Consider the following 23,251-nt stretch of genomic DNA (forward strand, 5'->3'; position numbering starts at 1 on the left):
GTGTGCGGGGGGGCGGGGGTTCGCCGCCCCTGCATCCAGCGCTGTGGCCTCGGGGCGCGCCTTCCCGCGCACCGGTGTTCACGCGAGCTCCGGCCGCCTCTGGATTCTCCCGAAAGGGCGCTTCAAAAGAGGACGACGCCTCTCCCTTCGCCCTCCGTTCCCATCACGGAGGGCTGGTGCGGTCCCGAGCTGGACGTCCTGCTTGCATCATGGGCCGGGGTCTCCCTGGCCAGGGTGGCAGGGGGCGTTTTGGAGAGCACATAGGGACAGGGGTGGTGACAGTGTGCGTGGAAGTTAACACGTTGCCAATTAGCCTGCTAAAATCTTGGAAACTGAGAAGCCTCAAGGAGGACGTAAAAGCGCTTTAGGGATGCTTCTTGACTTTGGAGGGCCTGTGAAGTCTGATGCTTTCTTCTGTGGTATTGGGGGTGGGTTTTCCATTTAGTATTGGAGACAGTGTTGTCGATATACGTCGTGGGGAACCCAACCTAACAGATACTCACTGCACACCAGGAATGTGCCGCCCAAATGTACAAGTAACTTGAATACACATTCCTTGTTCCTTGTTGTCAATAGAATCCAACGCTCTTTGTAGTTTTTTGGTTTTTGTTTTCAGGGCGGTGAAACTGAGGTGTAAGAACTGTTCCTCAGGTAGCTGAAACCACTTCTAGAAAGCACCTTTGGGCCCCAGCGCTGCCTAAGTCAGCAGGAAACCGCAAAGAGACCAGCTGGCAAAAGCTTTCTTTCTCTAGGAACCAGGTCAGTTTTGCTTTTTTTGATGACTGGGGCTGTTATTTCATGGCTCTGCCTGCTTTCCATCAGAACATTGCTGTAAAGTTGAAATTAGATCATCTGTTGCATAAGAAATCCCTCATAAACTTTCCCCTTCTCTCTGGATTTTGGCTAATGTCAGTAGCTCACTGGTCATCAATCTCTATATTTAATCTTCTTTCCCAAATGCTAGAACCACTGACTCACATCTCTATGCTCAGTGCTGCTAGGATCTCTAGGACAAACCTGCATCTTAACCAGGACAACTGCAAATTGTAGCCCAAAGTGTTGGGAGTCAGCAGTAAGTCTGTTAATGGCTCTGGTTCCATTTATCAACTCAGATAACTGGGCTTTTGACTGATCCTCAGTTCCTGTCTCCAGTTCTGGTCCTTACTTCCTATGCTTTGCCTCTTTTTCCTTTGCTTGGAAAGAGCTTCCCTTTTCCCCCCTGCAAGCACACTCTATTCATCCTCCTAGAATCCATCCAAATGTCACATTCTCTCTAAAGCCTTCCCAGGCTCCCACAGGCAGTTTTTAGCTGGTCTGTCCCTTAACTCTGCTCTGTCTTTTGTAGTACATCATGTTGCGTTGTATTTTATCTTGTTTACTTGTCCGATGTCACCTGAAAGATGGTGAGCTCTGTCAGGAAGGTCCATGTCTTATTTGTCCTTTTACCTGGAATGCCTGGCATAGCACAGAAACTTCATAAACATCTTAGAAATCTGCCTGATACCCCAGTTTTTAATACTAGAAGCCCTACCTTCATTTTGCTAACTTCTCTTTGACTTAGGTGGTGAGATACCTGATAATTGATTTTCTTTTTTTTTTTTTTTAAAGATTTTATTTATTTGAGACAGAGAGAATGAGAGAGAGAGAGAGCACATGAGAGGGGGGAGGGTCAGAGGGAGAAGCAGGCTCCTTGCTGAGCAGGGAGCCCGATGCGGGACTCGATCCAGGGACTCCAGGATCATGACCTGAGCCGAAGGCAGTCGCTTAACCAACTGAGCCACCCAGGTGCCCGATAATTGATTTTCTTGATGCCAAATGCCCCTTAGACTATCTGAAAAGTCACCTTCTCTTGGAGTCCTCGTTGCTGATCTCCATCTCTCTGACAGGACACCTCCCAGTTCTTCTTGATGTCAATTGCTATAGTCTAAACACTCAGTATACTCACATAACCCATCTTTAATGTGGGTCATTCCCAAATGTGTTATCTTCAAGCTTATTTTTTTTGAAATAATAGCGTCTACCATATACCTGGGAATGAGTCTTTAACTTCCCTGCCAGTTTTATAATAGGTCATATTATTCCCATTTTACAAATAAAGAAATCAAGACTCATAGAGGTTAAAAGGCTAACCAAGTTTTCAACTAATATAGAGTCTGGATTGAACCTAGATCCTTCTGACTAGTTTTTGCTCTTTCTACAGCATAACATCTTTAATTCTGCATTTCCTTGTGCCTTTGGAAGTGCAAACCAAGCCTAGAGTACTAGTCAGATTATGAAGACAGTTATCCCTTCATTCACTTTATAAATGCATTGAATATTGTCCCCCCCCAACAAAAATATATTCAAGTCCCAATCACCAGTACCTGCAAATGTGATGTTATTTGGAAATAGGGTCTTTGCAGATATAAATAAGTTAAATATCTCAAGAGAGCTCACCCTGGATTTGGGTTGGGCTCTAAATCTCATGACTGGTGTCCTTAAAAGAGGAGGAGAGGACAAAGACACACACAGAAGAGAAGACAATGTGAAGGCACAGGCAGAGATTGGAGTAATGTTTCTACAAGGCAAGAAATGCTACAACTTGTCACCAGAAGCTAGGAGAGAGGCATGGATCAAATTCTCCCTAAGAGCTTCTAGAAGGAACCAACCCTACTGATTTTCTGAATTCTAACCTCCAGAACTGTGAGAAAATAAAGTTCTGTTGTTTGAAGCCATCAAATTTGTTACAGTAGCCCTTAGGAAACCAACACACACTTCAAGCCCAACATGTCAAAAAATTGGACTTAAAATCTTTCCTCCCCAATCTGCTCTTTGGGTGTTCCCTTAGTGTATGACACCACCATCCAGTCAGAAACCTTCAAAGTCATTCTATACTCTTTGTAGTGTGATCTTTCTAAAAATACAAACCCAATCGTGACACTCTTCATCCTGAATTTGAAAATCCTCCAATAACTTTCACAATGAGAATTCTTTATATTAGCACATAAAGTTCTGTACTTTCTGGTCCCTGTCTACCTCTTTTTTAGCCTCATTCCCTGCCCCTTCTATAAACTCATCCTACACTCCAGCCATGTGTGGTATTTGCAGTTCCCATCTGTTTGCCTGAATGCATCAAGTTCTTAATGTCTCTGTGCTTTTGCAGATGTGGCTATTTCTCTATTTTATCTAGCTATTCTCCTCCTTGTCCACCAAAACTCAGCTCAAGGGATATCTCTTCTGGGAAGCCCTTCTTAATTTTTTTTCCTCATCACAAATTTCTGATTTCTGTGGCCCCCAGTAATTGCTATTGCACTGATTTGCTGTGATGACCTTTTGATACTTAATAATACACTATCTTGTGTTATTTTACTTTTCATGCATGTATAGTTTGCTCCAGAGTAGACTGTAAGTTCATTACAAAGCAGGGGGAATGTGTTACAACTTCTGTGCTCCTGAAAGTACTGGGAACCAAGTAAATAATAGGTACTTAATAACTGATGAATGAATATTGGATTAATTTTCTTCTATTGGGTAAAAAATATTACCAACATCTAAGTGTCTCTGACATATGTCCACTCTAATGCTCACCATGCATTACTCCAGAGAAGAACCTCATTAACTCTCAAATCTGTGTCTCGTACGCGTTCTTTCTGGGTCCATCACTGCTCCAAATTTCACCTCTCGGAGCACCAATATGATATAAAAAAGAGACTCAAACATATCATTTTTCTGTTTACAGCTCTTTGCTGCTTCCCCACTGCCTACAAAATCATGATCAACTTCTTTAGCCTGATATACAAGACTTATCACAGTTGAACCCAGGACTATCTTCACAGTCTTGTCTCTGATTCCCTGAATACCCTACAATCACCCTGGACTAGCATTCATCATTCTCTGCCTGTCCATGCAATTTCATGCCTCTTTGCTACTGTCCATTTTGTTCCATCATCTCTTCTCTTCCTGGTGAAACTCCTCTCCATCCTTCCAGATCTGGCTCTAAATGTCACTCTCTTCTACAACTTCCTTTGGTCCTTTCTTCAGGGAGCTGGATGAGGAAGTAAGGGAAGGATCAGTCAGTATTTCCATAGAATTTTATATTTACTATTGTAACTTGTCACATTGATCTATGGTTACATATCTCTCTTCTGAATAGATTGTGAGATGCTAGGGAGCAGAGACCAAGTCTAATCCTGCCTTATGATTAAGGCAGATGTTTCTGTCACCTAGAAATTCAATGTTTATCAAATGTGATGAAAAAACCTATTTCAACATCCTTTATTTTAGGGACTGCCCTCGTGTGTCCCAGGTCCTCTCCTGGGATGTTTAAGGACATCTTACGGTGTAGATCACACCCAATATACATTTGCAACACCTTAATGTATCCTAAGAGCACCCCTTCGAATGGCCATTTTCAGAGCCAGTATTTGCCATTGCATTTAGCTAGCGGAGCTGAAAACATTGAGGGCAAGCATGCCTCAATATTCAATCACAATGGTAATGAAAACCTGTGTTGTGATAGGAGGGTTATCTGTGGCTCTCAAAAATCACACTAAATTGGCTCCCCCCTTCTAATCTGTGTTTGCTACAAAAGCTCTATAGTTTATTTAGGTGCTAAGGTGATACAGTTGTGATAGATTAAAATTTTCCTCTTGTTTGTGTCACGTAACCAAGAAGAGGCATGAAATAATTTTACAGAAACATTCTGAACTGTTGCTGTGAGCAGGAAATGCTTATTGGCACGACACAGGAAACAGCATCCCTGCTTTCTCTGCGGTGGGGGAGCCTGCCTTCAGCTCAGATCCCAACCAATTGGTTCTTTCTCCAATGGGCAGTGGGTTTTTGTTTTTGTTTTTTTTTGTCTTTTAAAATATTTTCCTTACCTGCAATGTAGCTGAGAATAAAAAGGACCTAATGAAGCTGATAAAATGAGTATAGGGAGCCCTCAGACTAGAGAACATGAACTACGTGGACAAATGTGTGTTTTGCTACCTGTGAATGGACACAAAGCACCTCAGCAAGACCACCAATGAAAACTGGATTTAAAGGAAGCTTCATGCAAGTGGGTGAGAAAAGGTTAAAAGATTTTCCTCAGATGGCACTAGGCCCTACCCTAAAGAAGGTCCTAACACAGACAGCTGTGGGATGAGAATAGCACAGCTCACAGAAGAGGATCAGGGGCGCCTGTAAAAGCATCCAGGCCACAGCTGAACAGAATATTCTTTTCAGCCATACTGGCTAAGGTTGGGCAACTGTCCTTAGTGAGGAAGAACTGAAAATGATGATGAGGATTCCACTGTATGTCCTTGCAGTTTGTTGTATGTATTTATGTTTAGTGCAGCGTGGAACTCTGTACAAACACACCTCTCACTACAGTGAGTGGGTTCAGTGAATCTTTTGTTGGCTTCTTAAAATCCCCAACTAAAAATCTCCCCAGTTGACCAATGCAGGTAAAATTTAGAGTTAAGGACTCTAAAATTAAGCACTTTTCCTATTCCATCCAGACGTTTGTCACGTGCCACTTCTCTAGAACAAGTGGCTCCTGGCTGGGTGGTAGAATTATGATGCCATAAGAACCACCAACTGGCTATTAAAACTTTGCTTTCTTTTGCCTCAACAGGATTATGACATCAGATATAAAGCAGCCAATCGTCTCCTCCCTCCCTTCCTTCTTTCCTTTTTTCTTTCTTTCACTTTTTATTAACAATTTGGCTCAGCAAACTTTTTTTTTTTTTTAAAGATTTTATTTATTTGACAGAGCAGGGAGCCTGATGCAGGACTCGATTCCCAGGACCCTGGGATCAGGACCTGAGCCAAAGGCAGACGCTTAACAGACTGAGCCTCCCAGACACCCCAAGTTCAACAAGCTTTTATAGAGGGCCTAGAATGAGTCAGCTGCTATGCTGAGGAAAGCTAAATAAACCTCTGTCCCTTTCTTCAAGAAGCTCACAAGCTCACAGGAGGCAGACAAATAAGTTTAATATAGTGTGATAACTACAACAATATGAATGTGTCCAAAAGTGAAAGAGAGAAAGCATAAAGAAGAGCAGGGATGAGCTCTGAGAGCCAGGGGGGCGGGAGGAGTTAGGAAGATTTTGTCAATTTCAGTTGGGCTTAAATTTATTAAAAGTGCAACTATAGAGAAACCCCTTGCTTATGTCCTGGAGGTTAGGTGTATTAGTTATTCCAGCAAGCCTGCAGAATAAATTGTACTCAAGAAAAATGCTCTACTTTTGGTGATTGACTAATGGTCTCAGAATCAAGACTCGATGCAAGCTGAACTGTGAACCAAAAATTGAAAATAAGGTGATGGTTGAGAAATAAATTGAAATAAAGGGCAGGATTTGCTCAATCTGAACCATAACCAGTATGTTAAAAAGAAACAAACAAAACAACCAGCATTAAAGAATGTCAGAACTGCAAGAGATCTTAGAGCTGATCTAGTCTATGCTTTTCATTATGTAGGTGGAAAAAATTGAAGCTCAGGGTGATTAAAGACTTATGTAAAGTCACAAGAAGCCACTGATTGGCAGAGGGTAAGATAGAGTGTCCATCATGATCCAAGTTTATTGTTCTTTCAACTTCTTCAACATGCCTGATAGTGTACCATGCAAGAAAAATTTGATTTTATCTTTTCTTTCCAAATAATTGCCTAGTGATAATATCCTAAAATAATCAAATTGAGACAAAATTAAAATGCTGTCCAAATAGAGCCTTTACTAATCTGATGTTTTCTTCCATATGTATAAAAATGTAGGCTTTAAAAATAGAATCTCAACCTTGTTGGCTGCACGCTTGTAATATGAAGCATATGGATTCTTCTTTCATCAGCAACACAGACTATTTGCACTCCAGGCTCCAGCTCTCTCTTAAATTGATTGCTATTCAGCACTCATCAAAAGCTCTGTGGAGGGGATCATTATGAAGGGCACTTACGAGGATGTCCACTTCTTCCTACAGGTATGGAAGTTCTAAGCTTGTATCAGGTAACATCACCAGAGAGCTAAGAAATGGCATGTCAGTTGCTTGGCCCTCTCTTTGATGACATGAGTTCTAGTGTTACCCCCTTGGCATTGATCAAAGGTGACCGCAAGAAACAATCATGTCAAGATTGTTTCTATATTTTCTAAAAAAAGTGGGGGAGGTATTAAAGACACCATCATCTGTGTTGTTCTAGGCTCTTTGGAAAAGCATAAGCATATTTTGTAATTGGTACCAGGAAAAGGTGTTCCATTCAAAGAAGTGGAATGTATACTTCTAAACTCAAATAATAATAATAATCATGAAAGTCATTTTCCTCTCTGCGTTGGCTTCCACAAGGTATAGATTAAATGTTAAATGAAGCTCAATCTTCATACATAGGCTTAAATTGGGGGCATATTTGCTTTTTCCACTAAAAAAGTATTTCTAATCTAACAATGATATTTTCTACAAGTCTCTTACTGTTATCTCAGATCCTCTTTTGGAAGTAGTGGGGAGTAAATAATGAATAAATACATAAAACACTTCCTTTGAGTCATTGATGACTATGCTGCTTTGTTATTGATAAACGTGTGGTTCCTGCTACACACAGCGCATGCTCAGGAGTTCTGGGGAAACCAAGAGGTACCCGAAACACTGCAGGCCATAAGGGTCTTGAATCCGGCTGTGGGGCTAGAGCATATGTAGAGATAAACAGTATCATGTAGCAAATTCTAAAGTGATTTCAAAGATCCATTCTATCTTAAGACTATAAGACTATTAAATTAGTAATTTGGACATTTGGTCAAAGCACATTCTGTTTTGAATCAGCTTAATATTGTTATTTTGGCTAACATTTTTCTGAAGGTGGTAAAATTCTTTGGGTAACTCTACTTCTGAATAAGTTTTCATAAAAGCAATCAGTGTTCATGGTAGAAATTCGGAAAATCAAAAAAGTATAAGGGAGCAAATTAAAATAATATATAATCACACTTTGAGTTCATATTGTATAATATAACACAATATAGATAATTTAGTGTTCCTGCTTTTTCACTTAATACAGTGAGAATTCCTAGATAATAGATATTCTTCAGTAACAAGATTTCTATTGTACAACATTTCATTGAAGGATTTGCTCAACCATCACCTTATTGTTGGAGATTTAGATTGTTTCCAACCTAGTTATCTCTAGTAAATGTAGTATTGTGATCTACATTGTAGTAATAATGATCATGCATTTGTGAAGCACTGTGCCAAGCACTGTGTTAAACACTTCACACGAATTTTTTTATTTAGTCTCATAATAATCCTGTGAAGTAAGAACTGTTGTTCCTTGTTTATAGATAGTGTAACCAAGAAGTAGCAGTTAAAGAGCCCACAGCAAGGAAGAGGATTTAACTCCTAATCTAACATAAGCAAATATTCCAACTTGTTTTTTATGAATAAGTAAAGAGGACTGCTCAAAGATTCCAACTGCCTATTGAAATATGCAATTATTGGCTCCAAATTAAGAAATCTGTGGGATTTTTCTCCATTCCCTTCCTCCCTCTTTACATATTTTTTAAAGGAAGAAAGTGTCTAATGAATATTTAGTGGGTTTTTTTGTTTTTTCTTTTACTTTAGTAATTATTACTCTACTATGATAAAATGGTTATGTACCCTTATGGTCCTTATTGTTCCTTTTGTTTTTATTGAGATATAAGTGACATATAACATTATATTAGTTTCAGGTGTACAATGAAATGATTCAGTATTTGCATATATTGTGAAATGACCAACACAAAAAATCTCGTTAGCATCCATCACTACACATAGTCACAAATTTTTTTCCTTGTGATGAGAACTTCTATAGTTCTTATTTTGTAGTCTACACAAGATAGTAGCAACCCAGGCTCCAGAAAGGAGCCTCTCATTTTTATTGGAGGACAGAAAACCACTGTAATTAAGAGAAACAAGAAAAAAAAAAGAGGTGGTATAATTTTGAATATTACCATATTTGGACATGTGCAATGTTCGTACATTTTCAAGTACCTAAAGAAATGGAACTGAATTAAACTAGCTAGCTAGCTCGCTGAGAGGCCGGGCTCCACTCCTGCTGTTTTAATGACTAGATAAGAATGATTTGCAATCAGCTCATCATTTGATGCATATAAAATAAGGGCTTCTAAAGTGCTTAATGATGGTTGAAATTGTTTCATTTCTTAAGCAGTTTAAACTACCGCTTTGGCTTAATGCACCCTTCTGAAATAGCGCCAAACCAGGTCTGAACTTCCACAAAGTTTCAGTCGGAGAATGAGAATTAAATGAAACTTTAGAGCGCTCAATGATTCTAAAACGATACCAAATCTTGTCTAAACCCGAGGATTAACTTTGGTTTGTGAACGTCCTGGAGCTTCAGATCTCCTGACTTGGGCACCCACCAAATCCTAAGTGTTACAAATGAAGCACTGAAGGTCTGAGAAGTCAGAGAATAAAGGAAGGCGCCAAGGAGGGGCTTACCTCCTGCCTAACCAAACTGTCAGTGGAGAAACAACCTTGGCTTTTTCAGGCTAGAGGCCTCGGGATGCCCCCCATCCCGCACTGAGGGTGAGTCTCGCTCCATCAAGGGACGGAGTGGCGGCCGTCTGCAGTCTTAGCCCCTCCGCTCCCGGCCCCATCCGGAGTGTCAGGGGCCTTGGGCGGCCTCGCCTTCGGCTAGCAGGAGCAGCAGGAGCAGCAGGAGCAGGAGCAGCGAGAGCAGGAGCAGGAGCGGCTCCAGGGCGCGCCAGGGCGGGTGCCAGGCCCGGGGGGCGGTGGGGAGGGCGGCGGGGTGGGCGCTGGGTGGGAGTAGCGGTCGCGGCTGGCCGCAGAGGCGGGCGTTGCCAAGGCGCGCGCGGTGCGCGTCCCTAGCAGCCGCCCGCCCACGTCAAGGTTTGTTTAATAATCGCCCGGGTATTTCTGGCTGGGGCTCCGGGCGGCCGCGGGGGAGGCGGTTGAGGCGCGGCGGCTGTGGCCCAGGGCACCTCCCCCCGGCTTCCCGATCCCTGCCCCGTCTGACCCGAGGGGGAGGATGGAAGCGCCAGCCGCGCTCTGAGCCCCTCAGGAAAAGAACACCCTTCCCGCCACATCACCCCAGGGTCTTGCGGAGGCCACCGCCTCGTCCCCTCCACGTCTCCATCTCCCAGAGCGGGGCCGAGTGGAAAAGTGAGCGATGGCAGAAAACCTGAGGAAACTGGTCTCGAGCGAACCTTTACGACTGATGCACGACAAGCTAGAGTGCTGGCTGAGGGAGTACAACGTGAGTCCGGGGGGCTCGCCCTCGCTTTAGTTCCTGGCAGAGCCCTCTTAGGGCTGGCTCGGGGTGGTCGCTTAGCAGAGCCCCGGCCGGCGTGATTCCTCACCTGGACCCAGGCTCCGACCCGGGTGGCGGGGGAGGGAGGAAGGGCACGGGTCGGCTGGTGCCCTTCCGCCCCCCACCCCCGGCGCCAGGGGGCGCTGGGGTGGCGCGGCCCGCGGAGCGCAGACTCGGAGTCCGCGCAGAGAGAGCGCCTTCGGTCCGGCGGTAACCAAGGACGCTGGCGGCCCTAGCAACGGGAAAGCCCAGAGGTCCGCCAGGGGTCCAGCCGGCTGCTTTCCCTTCCATCCCCTCGTTAGCAATCCACCTCCCTATCCCTAACTCGATTTTTTTTTTTTTAAACTACACCCCTGGTCCTGCCTCTCATCACGTCTCAGGATACTCAGGGGTTGTATCACAATGAATTTTTATAAAAATACTTCCCAGGAGTTATTACCCAGATGTCAGTGAGATGGACACTTGTCAACGTTGCGGGTTTCACTTGTGTGCTGGTCAGCATGGCAAGTAAGGCACAATTTCACACCAAGGCAGACTTCAGGAGGCCTGTTACCAAGGCATTTGTAGGAAGCCAATATTCTGTCATCAAACCCATAGAGCTCTTCAAGTCTCATTAATCCCCACCCCCACTCCGGCTCGCGTTAACCTCCCCCGCACATTAAGTACAACTCAGTGTTGCATTTGCTGGGTTTGATCTGTCCATCTTAAATAGGAGGGTCCCACTCGTACAGTGGAACAGTGAGGCAGACAGAGCTGGGCATCTGTGGGACCCGGAATGAGTCCCCCCTTCCCCCACACCAAGTTATGGGTCTGGCTCTAGATAGTACTAGCTGAATTACCTGGGGCAATTTATTTCACCTCTCTGGGTCTCAGTACCTCATTTGTTAAATAGGACAGACTCACTCAACCAGATCTCAAACTTTTTTGAATTTAAATCAGCTCGTTTCTGAAATCCTACCAGGAAAATTGCAACTGGATGCTGTCTGAGTCTCTGGGCTTTCCAATTCACCCTTTGACCAGGGCTTCTGTGGTGGAGGGGAGCTCAAACTACACCTACAGCTTTCTCCTTGCCCCCTTCCTAGTGTTCAGTGTTTACCATCTTTGCCCACTTTTAAAGAATGAACACTGTGACTATTCCTTCCCCATTCGGATTGCAGGAAAATTAAAATTTACTTCTTACTACCTCTTATAGCATATTATTTCTTCCTTTTTCCCTTCCCCACTTCCTTCCTTCCTTCCTCCCCCCCCTCTTTCTTTCATTATTACCCCTTGGCCTGAATAAACTCTGAATGTTAAAAAGTATATTTAGTTTGGGGGTGCCTGGTTGGCTCAGTTAGTAGAGCGTGGGACCCTTCATCTCGGGGTTGTAAATTTGAGCCCCACATTGGCTGTAGAGATTACTTAAAAAAATAAATAAGTTTTTTTTTTTTTTACAGAAAGTATATTCAGTTTGCCACAAGACAATGTTTAACACAAATGACATTAGCATTTGACTGGATCAAATTTAATGATTGTTTTAGAAACTATTCATAAGTACTGAGAAATGCCAAAATTTATTACACTCTCCTTTCTCAGTAACAGTAGTCCCCCCCCCGCCCCACTCCTCTACTGTCACTGAAATCATTTCAATCTAGATTCTCTCCCCCATGCCAAGCTCCTCCCCCCACCTTCATAGAGACTGCACTCTTGGAGACCAATGCCCTTCCAAAAAATCTGTGGCCATTTCCCTGTGCGATCATTTTTTTGGACTATCTAGTGTTTCTGTTACATTTGACTGTTGACACCTCCATTCTTCTAAGGCTCTAAAAATTGGTCTCCTTGCCTTACCCACTTTCCCCCTATGGCAGTTCTTTAAGACTTTAGGAATCTTCTCTTGGGCCTCCATTCTTGCTTCTCTCTTACACATATGCCCATGAATCTCACATCCATATTCAGGGCCTCTTCTCATCTGAGCTCACTTCTCCAATTACCCATTAGACATTTTCAGTTGTGCTATCGTCATCTCAAAGTCAAATCAGTCTAAAACCTATCTTAGCTTCTCCGGTGCCACGAACACTGACCTCTTTCTTGACTTCACTGTCTTCATCATGACACACCCCACAACATTTTTGCCAGCTTAGTCTGTTGACACCTACTTCGAAATTCACACAGAACCCTTTCACCACCTCTGCTGTAATCACCCTTGTCCACCTTCCAACGTCGTTCATCTAGATTATTGTAAAAATATCTCAGAGTGATTCTTTTAAATGTCAAGTCAGATCAAGTTACTTCTCTAATAAAATCCTCAGACTTTCTGTCCCACTCAGAATAAAAGCCAAAGTTCCTGCAATGGCCATCAAAGTCCTACACAACTGTGCTCCTTTAAACTCTGACCGCATCTGTTACTCCCTTCTTCACTCTACTCCAGCAATACTGGTCTGGTTGTTCTTTCTAGAGCAAAGCTTTCCAATAGAACTTTCTGATGGACATGTTCTATATAGGCACTGTCCAATATGGAGGCTCTTTGGTACTTGAATTGTGGCAAGTACAAACTGAGGAACTGAATTTTAAATGTCATTTAAATTTAAAAAAATTAAATTTATTTAAAGTTTAATTAATTTAAATCCAAATTGTCACATATGGCTAGTGGCTACTCTATTGGGCAGAAGAGTCTAGAGCACACCAGCTGGTCTCCTGCTTCAGGGCATTTTGCACTCCCTGTTCCTCTCTGCCTGGAGAACTTTCGCCTGTGGATATTTCAGTAAGATATCAACATCTTTGCTTTCTCTCCTCCTTCAAGTCTTTGCTTAAATGTCACCTTCCCAGGAGAGACCATTCTGTTTACAATTGCCATTTCCTATCCCTGCCCCTGGCACTCACTGTGTCCCTTCTCTGCTTTGTTTCTTCTGTAATAGCTACATCTTCTAATTTTTACTTATTCTTTCATTGTCAATCTTTCCTCCCTCCTTCCCACTAAAATGTAAGCTCCAGAGGGCAGAGATTTCTCCCATTCTCTGCTTATCTCTGTATTCCCAGCACTTAGAATAATGCTTGCCTCCTAGTAGTTGCTCAATAAATACTGACTGATTGAATGCCACCACCATTCTCCTAGACACCCGAGTTCTTGGACTCATTTGTCTTCTTAAAACCTCATATCCAGTGTAGAATTAAAGACGATCCCCAAGTATCTTTAATTCAGCCTTTGTTAAAATTGAATAAAAAAGCCAAGATTTCCAAGTAGGGGCACAATTGAGAGGATGCAAATGTTTTTAATAGTTTTGTGTGTGTGTGTGTGTGTGTGTGTAGCTAAAGAGAGAGGATAAGAAAATATGTATATACCACCTACCAAAATTAAGGTTACCTCTAGACCAATTCAGTATCTTGTCACCTAGAGTGTGGGTTTTGGTCAATGGCTAAGAGCTTCCCTGTAATACCGCAAGTTTGTTTTACTAGTTCCGAGGACTTTTTCCTTGAGGCCTTAAGATGAAGAATAGTCATTGTAGCAAACTACATTTATTAAAATGTTGGTTGTAGAGGTTTGTTCATTAAAAGCTTTAAATTATGTTTGCTATGGAAAGTTGATTTTGCTGACTGTGACCACATTGATTTAGTTCTAATTAACTCAAGCAAAATAAAAGGCCATAAATACCACTCTAGAATTAAGAATGGGATTAAAGTTCCCCTTGGGAAACAGTTATTTTCAGTGAAAAAGATCAATGACTTGAACAGATTAGTTCTAAAACACAATGCAAATATTTCATTTTCCTTCAAACTAGCCATTATTGGGATGAACAGTTAGATCCTAGTTAATTTTTCTTCTTTCATATAATTTCCTTCATATGGATTTCCATTTCCTCTGCCTTAATCTGTCCATCACCACTCTTTTCATTGGGTCCTATGTATGTGGTCAGACACAGTACATTTTTTAAAAATGTAATTTTCTGCCCCAAAGCCTTTGGTTTTATTTGTTGGCTCACTTTTAATCTTACAACATCTAGCAATCTTATGGGCCCTATGCAAAACCACTACTTGCTTAATTTTTTAAAGATTTATTTATTTAAAACAATTCCAAGAAGGGATATTTTTCAAAACCCCACTAGAGAAACACAATAAAAACAATAGCAAACATTGCCAATTCACTTTCTTTTAGTTATTAAAGAGAAGCTGAATTATTGTATTACTTGGTCTTTAAAACTTGGATTCCATTGGCTGTTCAAGGACAGCTTGGTACAAACTTTTAACTTTCAGAATTGTTTTTCCTCCTCAGTGGTTACTGAGACTGTTGGTGAAAGAACCATAGAAAATCTCTCCTTGTTCAACCAAGAACTGAGCCAATTATTAAGAGCTTAATAATTCACTCAATAAATCGTTATTTAGCTTCTGCTATGTGTGAAGGTTTGGCCTAGACATTCTATATTTACATTTTGGGCAGTGTGCCTTTATTGATTAACTTATTCATTCAACAAAAGATTTTTTCAGAGTTTATGATATGACTGTCTGTGCTAGATGCTGGGAATAGAAATGTCAGCTTCATCTTAATGATAAACTTCCAGTCAGAGACGCAGATGAAGGGTAGAGGAAAGAGCATGTGTAAAAAGTGGGGAGGCAGGAAGAAGCTGGCCTATTTGGGGGGCCTATGAATGGTTCTAGGCAGGGAGAGGAAGTGAGATGGGGCTGAGGAGGTGGGGCGGTTGGGGCCAGAGGGTAGAAGCTTTGGGTGGTGTGTTAAGGAGTTTGGGTGTTATCCCCAGGGGGCAATGGGGGGTGGGACTAAAAGCATCATGCAGTGAGGAGACATGTAAACAAGGTCAGACTCTGAGAATGGTCCTTCAGGTAAGAGTATGCTGCCCCAAATGCCCCCAATTGATCATGAACCATCTGTGTGGTCCTCTCGGTCAACTCTGCAAAAGGGTCAAATAACCACCTACGCAGAACAGAATTAGGTCTCATGACCTAATTACTTCATAGAGATGTTAAGACGAGAAATTAACCTCCTTCCAATGTTAGCAGTACCTGGAGAAGGTCAGCTCTGGGCTGAAACTCTCTTCCTCCTGAGATGCTTTTGTTTCCACCCAGAATCTTGTGGACTAGGGAGCTACCTTTGGTCAGATGCTCTGCGATTTATTACTTTTTAAAATGTATTGTATGTAATTACAGGAGCAAATGGTAAGAACTTACCATTCCCTTGATAACCCCATCCTTAAGATAGGATAGGATTCCATTTCTTGAAGTATCATAATAGACCCCAGGACATGACGATCTGGAAACTTTTGATTAGCTGATATGTGAGTGGGGATGCTAGGGAGAGCTCATAACACTTCCTCTTGCATTACTCTCCTCTTATGTTATAGAAATCTGCCCTTACAAGTGAAAACAGCATATTCAATATCGGTACATAAAAAGGAGCTCTCAAAGAGGTATCCCTCTGTTTTAGGATAATCTTCGTGTTGAAATAGACGTTGCCTCTATGACAAAATGTCCCTGATTCTCAGTACAAAAGGGTTGTTGTGGTTGCTATGGTGTCCTCAAACAGACTCGTTGGCTGCCTTTTCTCTCCCCCACAGTCAATACACTTCCACATTCCTGGGGGTTCAGTCCAGTTAATTCACAGAAAACATTTTTTCTTCCCTTTATCTCCTTACAGTATACTAAGCTGCAGTAATGAATATAACTCCAAATCTTACTGTCTAAACTTACACGGAAGAGATTTCTCATTCATGCAAAGTGATGGCAACTCTCTCCGTCATTGGCTCAGGTTCAGGTGGCCCCCGCCTGGTGGCATGGTCATCTCATCACGGGACCTCAGAGGTCCACTGGGGAAGAGAGGGAGAGCACTTAAATTATACACAGCACTTTCACTCACCTTCCCTAGGGATTGTTACGTGGCTCCCATCTACTTGTAAAGGAGCCTGAGGCATGGAAAGCATGTGGAATATTTAATTAGTGCTACCGTTTCTGCCACAACTACTAATGACGAATTCATGGCTAGGAAAGAAGTTGACAAATGGTTAAGGCAGATTATTCTATCTTTAACAGAGGGGCTATCAACTTTTAAATTTTCCTTCTTAGTTTCATCTTAGACAAACTTGCTAATGGAAACATCATCATTGTTTAATACTTAAGGAAAAATCATTAATGAAAGAAACCTGATAGAAATATTAACTTCAGGTCAAGATGCTAAAATCCAGCAGAGAGATCTAAATAGAAGCTTTTGCTAAGATGTTGGGGTATATATAAGCCTACTTTTCTTAAATCTAAAGTTCAGTATTTTGGTTTTAAAAACATTGTTGTGGAGGTGGCGGTGTTGTGGCAAAGTCAGCCATGCTGTAGAACAGAGGGTTGATTTTGGAAACTGAGCCACGTGAAGGGCTGCCCCCTGTCTCCATCATGCCTCACAAATGGGTTCATCACATCAGGATTCTACCTTTAAATATCTGTCAAATACTGCCCACTTTCCCCCTCTAGCTACCATTGCTCTTATTCAAGCTCCTATCATTTCTTACATGTGTGGGAAAATCTAGGGTAAGTTAGGGCAGATCCCAAGCGAACGTTGTTGCAGAAATACTTGCAAGACTCACAGGCATAGGAGCTTCATGCTGTCCAGAGAACTCTGCCTTGGACTGAACTCACAGTATTTTTATAACCATCATGGTTACAAAAGGAGGCTAGTAGCCCATCTCTGTTGCACAGGGATTGATGGCTATAAAAGGACACGTTTTGTTAACAATGCCGGTAGTTCTATTCCTGAATATTCTACTCCTTTCTGTTACCTCTCACTTTCCTATCGGCATGAAGGATAAGAATAAGTTTGGGGGCGCCTGGGTGGCTCAGTTGCTAAGTGTCTGCCTTTGGCTCAGGTCATGGTTCCAGGATCCTGGGATCGAGCCCCGCATCGGGCTCTCTGCTCGGCAGGAAGCCTGCTTCTCCCTCTCCCACTCCCCCTGCTTGTGTTCCTTCTCTCGCTGTGTCTCTCTCTGTCAAATAAATAAATAAAAACTAAAAAAAAAAAAAGGATAAGTTTGAAGTTTACTTAAGTTCCACAATTATAACATGGCATATTCCTATTGATTTCCCTGCCTTCCTCCATGCCCACCTCTAAGCCAATATTTACTTAGCCATTTGCAAGATCGTTTTTGTGGCTTCTCACTGCCCATAGCAGAGATTCTCAACATGGACAAAGCACTGTTCTCTAGGATAGTGCTTTAAAAACTCACCACAGAAATCTATGCATTTTACTTCACAACATAGCACACCTACATTCTTCTATACATATTATTGAAGCAAAGGTTTCTTGAGTAATTCTTATCTTTAGTAATTGTAATATACTCCTTTTCTCTTTCATTAAATTTTTTTAAGGGGGGTACCGGTTGAGATTCATTAAATTGATCTCACTTCCCACGAATGCTGTGGTTCTCAGTTTTGGTTGCACATAAGAATCATTTAGAAAACTTAAAAACAATTTTCAGTGCTCAGGCCCCACACTAGAGCAATTAGAATCACAGAGCTCCTCAGGTGAAGGCCTTCCTAAATCTTAGCTCCTCACCGTTTCCTCCTTTGAGCCTCACCTGGGAGATCTAGACCTACTTTTCTTATAGCAAGTCGTTCTGGTTTTGCATTTATTTGCATGTTTATCTTGGACTATAAATTCCTTGAGGGCAAGAGGCTGTATCTTACCCATCATGGTACCCCTAGCATGCAGCACACAGTAGCCTCGTCCATAAACATGTGTTGAGAGCCTAAAGGCATAAGTGAAGCAGAGCATAAACCATCTCCTTCTCTGGCTTCCTGCTTCTTTACCTTCCTTCCTGGCTGTGCTCTTATTTCTCACTGCTCTTGTTTTGTTTTCATTTACTGGCCCTTCTTCCTCAGCCCACTTCTGAAATAGCAAAACCGCCCTCTGCCCTGCCCTTTGCCATCTCCCAGCCTGGGGATCTCGTCTGTGCATATGGCTGCCGCACTCTCCATCAGCTGTAGGCTTACAGAGCCACGCCCCCAGCCCCGACCTCTCTGCTGAGATCCAGAGTCTTCTCCTTCTGCTCTTGGGATAGGGCCATGGTTGAGAGCCTGGCTCCATGTCAAAGGCTGCAGGAACAGGCTTAGTTTCCGGCTCAATCACCTTTTCTCCAACTTGCTTAAGATCTTGGTTTTCCTCTTTGGTGAATTAGGGATGACGGATGGTAATCCAGTTGGTAGGGTTATTCTGAGGATTCAATGAAACTGTATTTAAAGCTCTCGGCACAGGGTTTGGCTGGCACAAAGTTAAGTGCTCGATAACTGTTAGGTACTATTACTAGACAGCTCTATCTGAAGGTCCTGCGGATCCCCTACATCGTCTGAAAACAGCACCATCCCTCTGACACCTGTTTTCTGTTTCCAAGCCTTCAGGCATCCTCCTCAGGTAATGCTAGAACCAGTGGCTGACACAGATGTGATTTAGGGCTGCAAAGGGCTTTCAGGGGACCCTTGGCATCTCCACAGCCTTCAGCACCTCTCAGCCAGGTGGTTACAACAACCCCTCTTCCCACCAGGCTCACTCTCTTATCTGAACCCTATGTGGTCGGCTTCTGCCAGAGTGATTTTCATAAAACGCAAAGTAAATCGGATCACATCACCACTCTCCTCCACTGCTCACTGCTTTGCTCCTTCCCCAGCTCACTACCCACTGAGAGCACTTAATAAACTCTAAGGTAACTATTAATCCTCTGTGTGTCTCCCATTTTCCAACCCTCTTCCCCAGCTGGTGAGTTCACTGACAGTAGGCAACTTTTAATTTTTTCTTCCTTTTTTTTAAAAAAAGATTTTATTTACTTGAGAGCAAGAGAGAGAGAGAGAGAGTACAGAGGGAGAGGGAGAAGAAGACTCCCCACTGAGCAGGGAGCCCGATGTGGTGGCTGGATCCCAGGACCCCGAGATCATGACCTGAGCCGAAGGCAGACGCTTAACCGACTGAGCCACCCAGGCACCACTAATTTTTTCAATGTAGTTTTATTTCCTGAGCTACCAGCCCAAGGCCTTACAAATAGTAGGAACTCAATGATTTATGAATGAAGGAACTTTGGAATTAGGAGACAGTATAATTAGGTCATATCTTTGCTCGATTTATTTGGTGTGAGTGACTGTTTGGTAGAAGAACATGACTCCATTGCAACTTGAGCATCTTGTGTGATGCTTTGTGTTAGAAGTTGCAGCATGTTGTAACAGGTCTCGGGAACAGGAACTGTCTTACACTGTGTATTGTCTTCTGTTGTTTAAGTTGTGTGTACAAACCCACTTAACAAACATTCCTTTGGGTACTTTCTTTGTACCAGGCCCTGGGCAAGGCATAGAAGCAAATGGTAATAATACTACGATAATGCTTCTAATTATTCTGTCCCTCCTCTATTCTGTACCTAAGTTGGCTCATGAGATCAGCCACCTCCTGAATATGAGTAAACAGAGGCTCTTATTTAAAATACCTTTTCTAAGAGAATATAGCAACTAAGTAGGAAACCATATTTGAACCAAGGTCTGCCTTTATTCCTATACCCATTGCTCCTCTCAAGAACACATAATACCTCATAGGTACCAATTGTTGAGTGCCTTCTCTCTCTGAGGTGCTAGATATGCATTCTTGGATTTAATTCTCCTCTAACACTCTGCAAGGCATGATCCCCATTTTCCTGGAGAGGAAATGGGCTCAGAAAGGTGAAGTAATCTGCGTAGGATTGCAGAGGAGGGTGGCAAGTGGTAGAGCAGAGATAATCACGCAGGTCTGCTGGACCCTCAGGCCCCATTCCCTGTCCACTTAGCCTATGGCATGGTCTAGCCAGAGGGCAAAGCTGTTCTTGAGTAACAGGTTCACCATGGTAAGTGCAGGTGGGAGAGCAAGGCCAAGGAGCTGCTGCTTCAACAAAGGAGGGATGGGCACAGCTGTTCAGCTGGGGGTTCCAAATGTTCTGATGATATCAATGTTACACTGTTAAGTTATTCATTCATTCATTTGTCAAATATTTTTGGGCCCTTCAATTTGTTATGCATACCAGTGGCAACTGATATAAACATAGGAAAGACAAAGGAACTTTTTAAAAGAGCTCCTGGTCTTTTTAGGATAAGGGGATAGAAGGATGAGACACAGAAACAAATGGCTGTATGAGACGTAGGTGCCATAACAGAGCTTGTCACTAGGTGCTGTCCACCAGGCGTGGACGTAAGCCAGAAGCTCCACCGAGGGCACCACGAGTCCACCCCCTCCAGACTCCTCCCCGGGCCTGCAAGGCCCTCCAGGATCTGTCCTGCCAACCTCTCTCACCTTCTGTGCTTCTGCCACATACTCTTACTTATGGTTCTCAAGGTGACTAAACTCGCTTCTGCCCCTGCCACAGGGCCTTTGCCCCAACTGTTCCCACTGTGCATCACGGTCTCTGTCTAATACTTCGCTCAGTGCCTCAGTGTACTATCCACTTTGCTCAGTGTCTCCCCTTCAGGAGGTGCCTTTCCAGATGGCCCTCCCCATTCACTCCTGTCCCATCATCCCATCCTCCCTCTGCTCCCAGCTCTAACCACGATCTTAAGAGCATGGGTTCCAATCTCAGTTCTGTCATTTTACCGGCTAGGTAAGCTTGGACAAGTTATTTAACCTCTCGGCATCTCAGTTTTGTCCTCTGAAAATGGGGGTGTTAACAATGACGCCCCCACCTCCCAGTGCACTGCTGTGGGGCTTCACTGAGCTTATCTATGTAAAGCATCAATGGTGCCTGGCGCATAGGAGATCTGCGATAAACATAAAGTGCGTGAATCTTCCCGTCGTCATGTGCCTGCCTGGATCTGACGACAGAGACTACAGAGCACAGTCTGGGAGTGCGACAGCAGCCAGGCCAGCATAGCCTCTGTCCACAGGGAGCTTGCTTCCTGCCTGAACCCCCCGCCCACCCCCCACATGTGTCTGCCCTGTAGCCTTTCGCCTGGAGGTCACTCTTCCTCTTTGTTCTCCTTTCTGTCCTCCTCACCCCTGCTTCCTGCCTGGGATTCACGGCTGAATATTTACAGGAAAAGGACTATACAGTAAACCACATGATTTGTTTGTTGCTTGTGGTTGTGTTCCTTCCTTTAGCGGTAGACTTCATTAGCGGTTTGGCTGGTGTGGAAATGGTAAAATCTCACCAAGGAGGTGAAAAAAAGCAGAATAATAGCTAAAGGCCCACCTCTTGGCTTTCTTCGTGTTCTGTGGATGTTTTGCAACCCCTGGAACTGCCCATCCCCCCAAATCTGCCTGCTTTCTCCTTGCCTAGATAATCACTTCCTCTCGGAAGTCTTCCCAAGGCCATGGGCTCTGGAGTAGACCTCGTGCGCACATATTTCACCGCGTGGGACTGTCTGCATGTGCTATAAGGCTGGGGCCATGTCTTTCGTCTTATTCACCATGGGATCCTCAACCCCCCAATACCTTCCTACCATTAACAAGTAGTGTTCTTTACGTACTTAATGAACTTAGAGGACACGAACCAATAAAGCAGGTAAATTAGGAAGCAGTGGTTTGTATTGGGTTACAAAAGGTCTATTCACTTTATAAAAGGAGTTTTTGCAGGGTTCCATTGAGTCGTAAGTCAGGGGTATTGCTATTAAAATAACCCCCAAATCTCAGTGGCTTCACACACACACACACACACACACACACACACACACACACACACTTTCTTGATGATGTGACAGTCATTGCAAGTGTCCAATGTGTAGCCTTTCAAATTTCAAATCTTGTAGCTCCACTATCCTTTATGCCCTCTGCTGGGCCCTCTGCTGGGTCCTCTGCATTTGGCTGCCGGATGGGGAAGGTGAGAAGAGAATCACTCAAGGGGTTTTCTTCTGGGTCATACCTGCAAGTGGAACATAGCACTTCCTGTCCCATTGACTGGAACTCTGTTACATGGCTGCCCAACTGCTAGGGAAGCTGGGAAAAGTGGTCTAGCTGTGCGTCCAGGAGGAACGGGAATGATGTTTTGGTGAACACAGGGCAGTCTCTGCGCCTGGGAGCATACCAGAGCCAGGCGGCCCCTGGGTAAAGTCAGGCCCTGTCAACCTGCAATGGGTCCCTGAGGAAAGGAATTGCACTGATTTTCTGTTTTGATTTTGTAGACAAACACATGTGATCAAAATCTTAATCATTGCCTTGAGCTCATTGAACAAATTTCCAAAGTTCAAGGACAGCTCTTTAGGATCCTCACTACGGCAGCCCAAGAAGGTGAGAATGGCCTGTGTTTCCCCATCTGGCTCTCTCTTCTTTTGCTTTAGTCCTTGGTACTCTCTCACTGTGTCGCTGAATTTCTTTCCCTGACCTGATTTATGGGTTCTTTTAGGTGGACATTATGATGGTGTGGAAATAATCAAATCGCGCCTTCTGCCTTGGCTGGAGGCCTCCTTTACTGCTGCTTCCCTGGGAAAACCTGTTGACAGCAAGGTCCCCTCTCTACAGGTAGGGACGCTAAAGGATCCCCCTTGACTTTCAGCACCCTGATCAGGCTCTGGGAACTCAGACATATGTAAGAGATGGCTTTTACCTAGTGAGGGACTCAGCGCTACTTAGGGAATGGGGACACAGGTCCAAAAGGTGAGTTTCTGTTTACAGTAGTAAGCGGCGTAATGGGTTGAGCTTCTCTTCAAAGAGACCTGCGTTCAACTCTCAGCTTTGCCTACTTCCCAGCGGTGTGACCTCAGACAAATCAACGAACCTCTGCTTCCTCAGCTGTAAGAAAGGACTGGTGATGTTCTACATCTGGGACATTGCCCACACTCGGCATTAAATGGGAACTTTGGAATGACAGATTAGTCACACAGACAGTTAGGGTACACGGAGCCTCAGAAGAGACCATTAGATGGGGGAAGCACCATATTCTGAAAGAGTGAAATGAAACGAGTTGAAAAGTTAGTTCTCAGAGACTGACAAAGAGTATTGTCATTTGCTGTTGCTATGGGGTGATTTCTGTGGGTTAGTGTCAGGTTTTAGACAGTTGAAGCCCAGACTGGAAAGAGAAC

General features: G+C 43.5%; 1 protein-coding gene and 1 long non-coding RNA gene across 3 annotated transcripts in view; both read left to right on the plus strand.

Annotated features, from left to right (window-relative positions):
- The first annotated feature begins 16 nt into the window (after positions 1–16).
- Positions 17–7,443, plus strand: LOC144381344 (uncharacterized). The gene is made up of 3 exons (XR_013446340.1): positions 17–759; positions 4,871–5,042; positions 5,597–7,443. It is a non-coding gene; the product is annotated as an uncharacterized LOC144381344 (long non-coding RNA).
- Positions 7,444–9,852: 2,409 nt separating this feature from the next.
- SPATA18 (spermatogenesis associated 18) overlaps positions 9,853–23,251 on the plus strand; it is a 36,921-nt gene continuing 23,522 nt past the window's right edge. For both annotated transcript variants that reach the window (XR_013446341.1, XM_036092995.2), the window contains exons 1-3: positions 9,853–10,213; positions 22,355–22,460; positions 22,576–22,691. Coding sequence is in view for 1 of the 2 variants with exons in the window: in XM_036092995.2 (XP_035948888.1) it covers positions 10,127–10,213; positions 22,355–22,460; positions 22,576–22,691 (309 nt within the window). In the remaining variant the exon portion in view is untranslated. The remainder of the gene's footprint in view (positions 10,214–22,354; positions 22,461–22,575; positions 22,692–23,251) is intronic.

The sequence above is a fragment of the Halichoerus grypus genome, chromosome 3 (assembly GCF_964656455.1).
Source record: "Halichoerus grypus chromosome 3, mHalGry1.hap1.1, whole genome shotgun sequence".
Lineage (NCBI taxonomy): Eukaryota > Metazoa > Chordata > Mammalia > Carnivora > Phocidae > Halichoerus > Halichoerus grypus.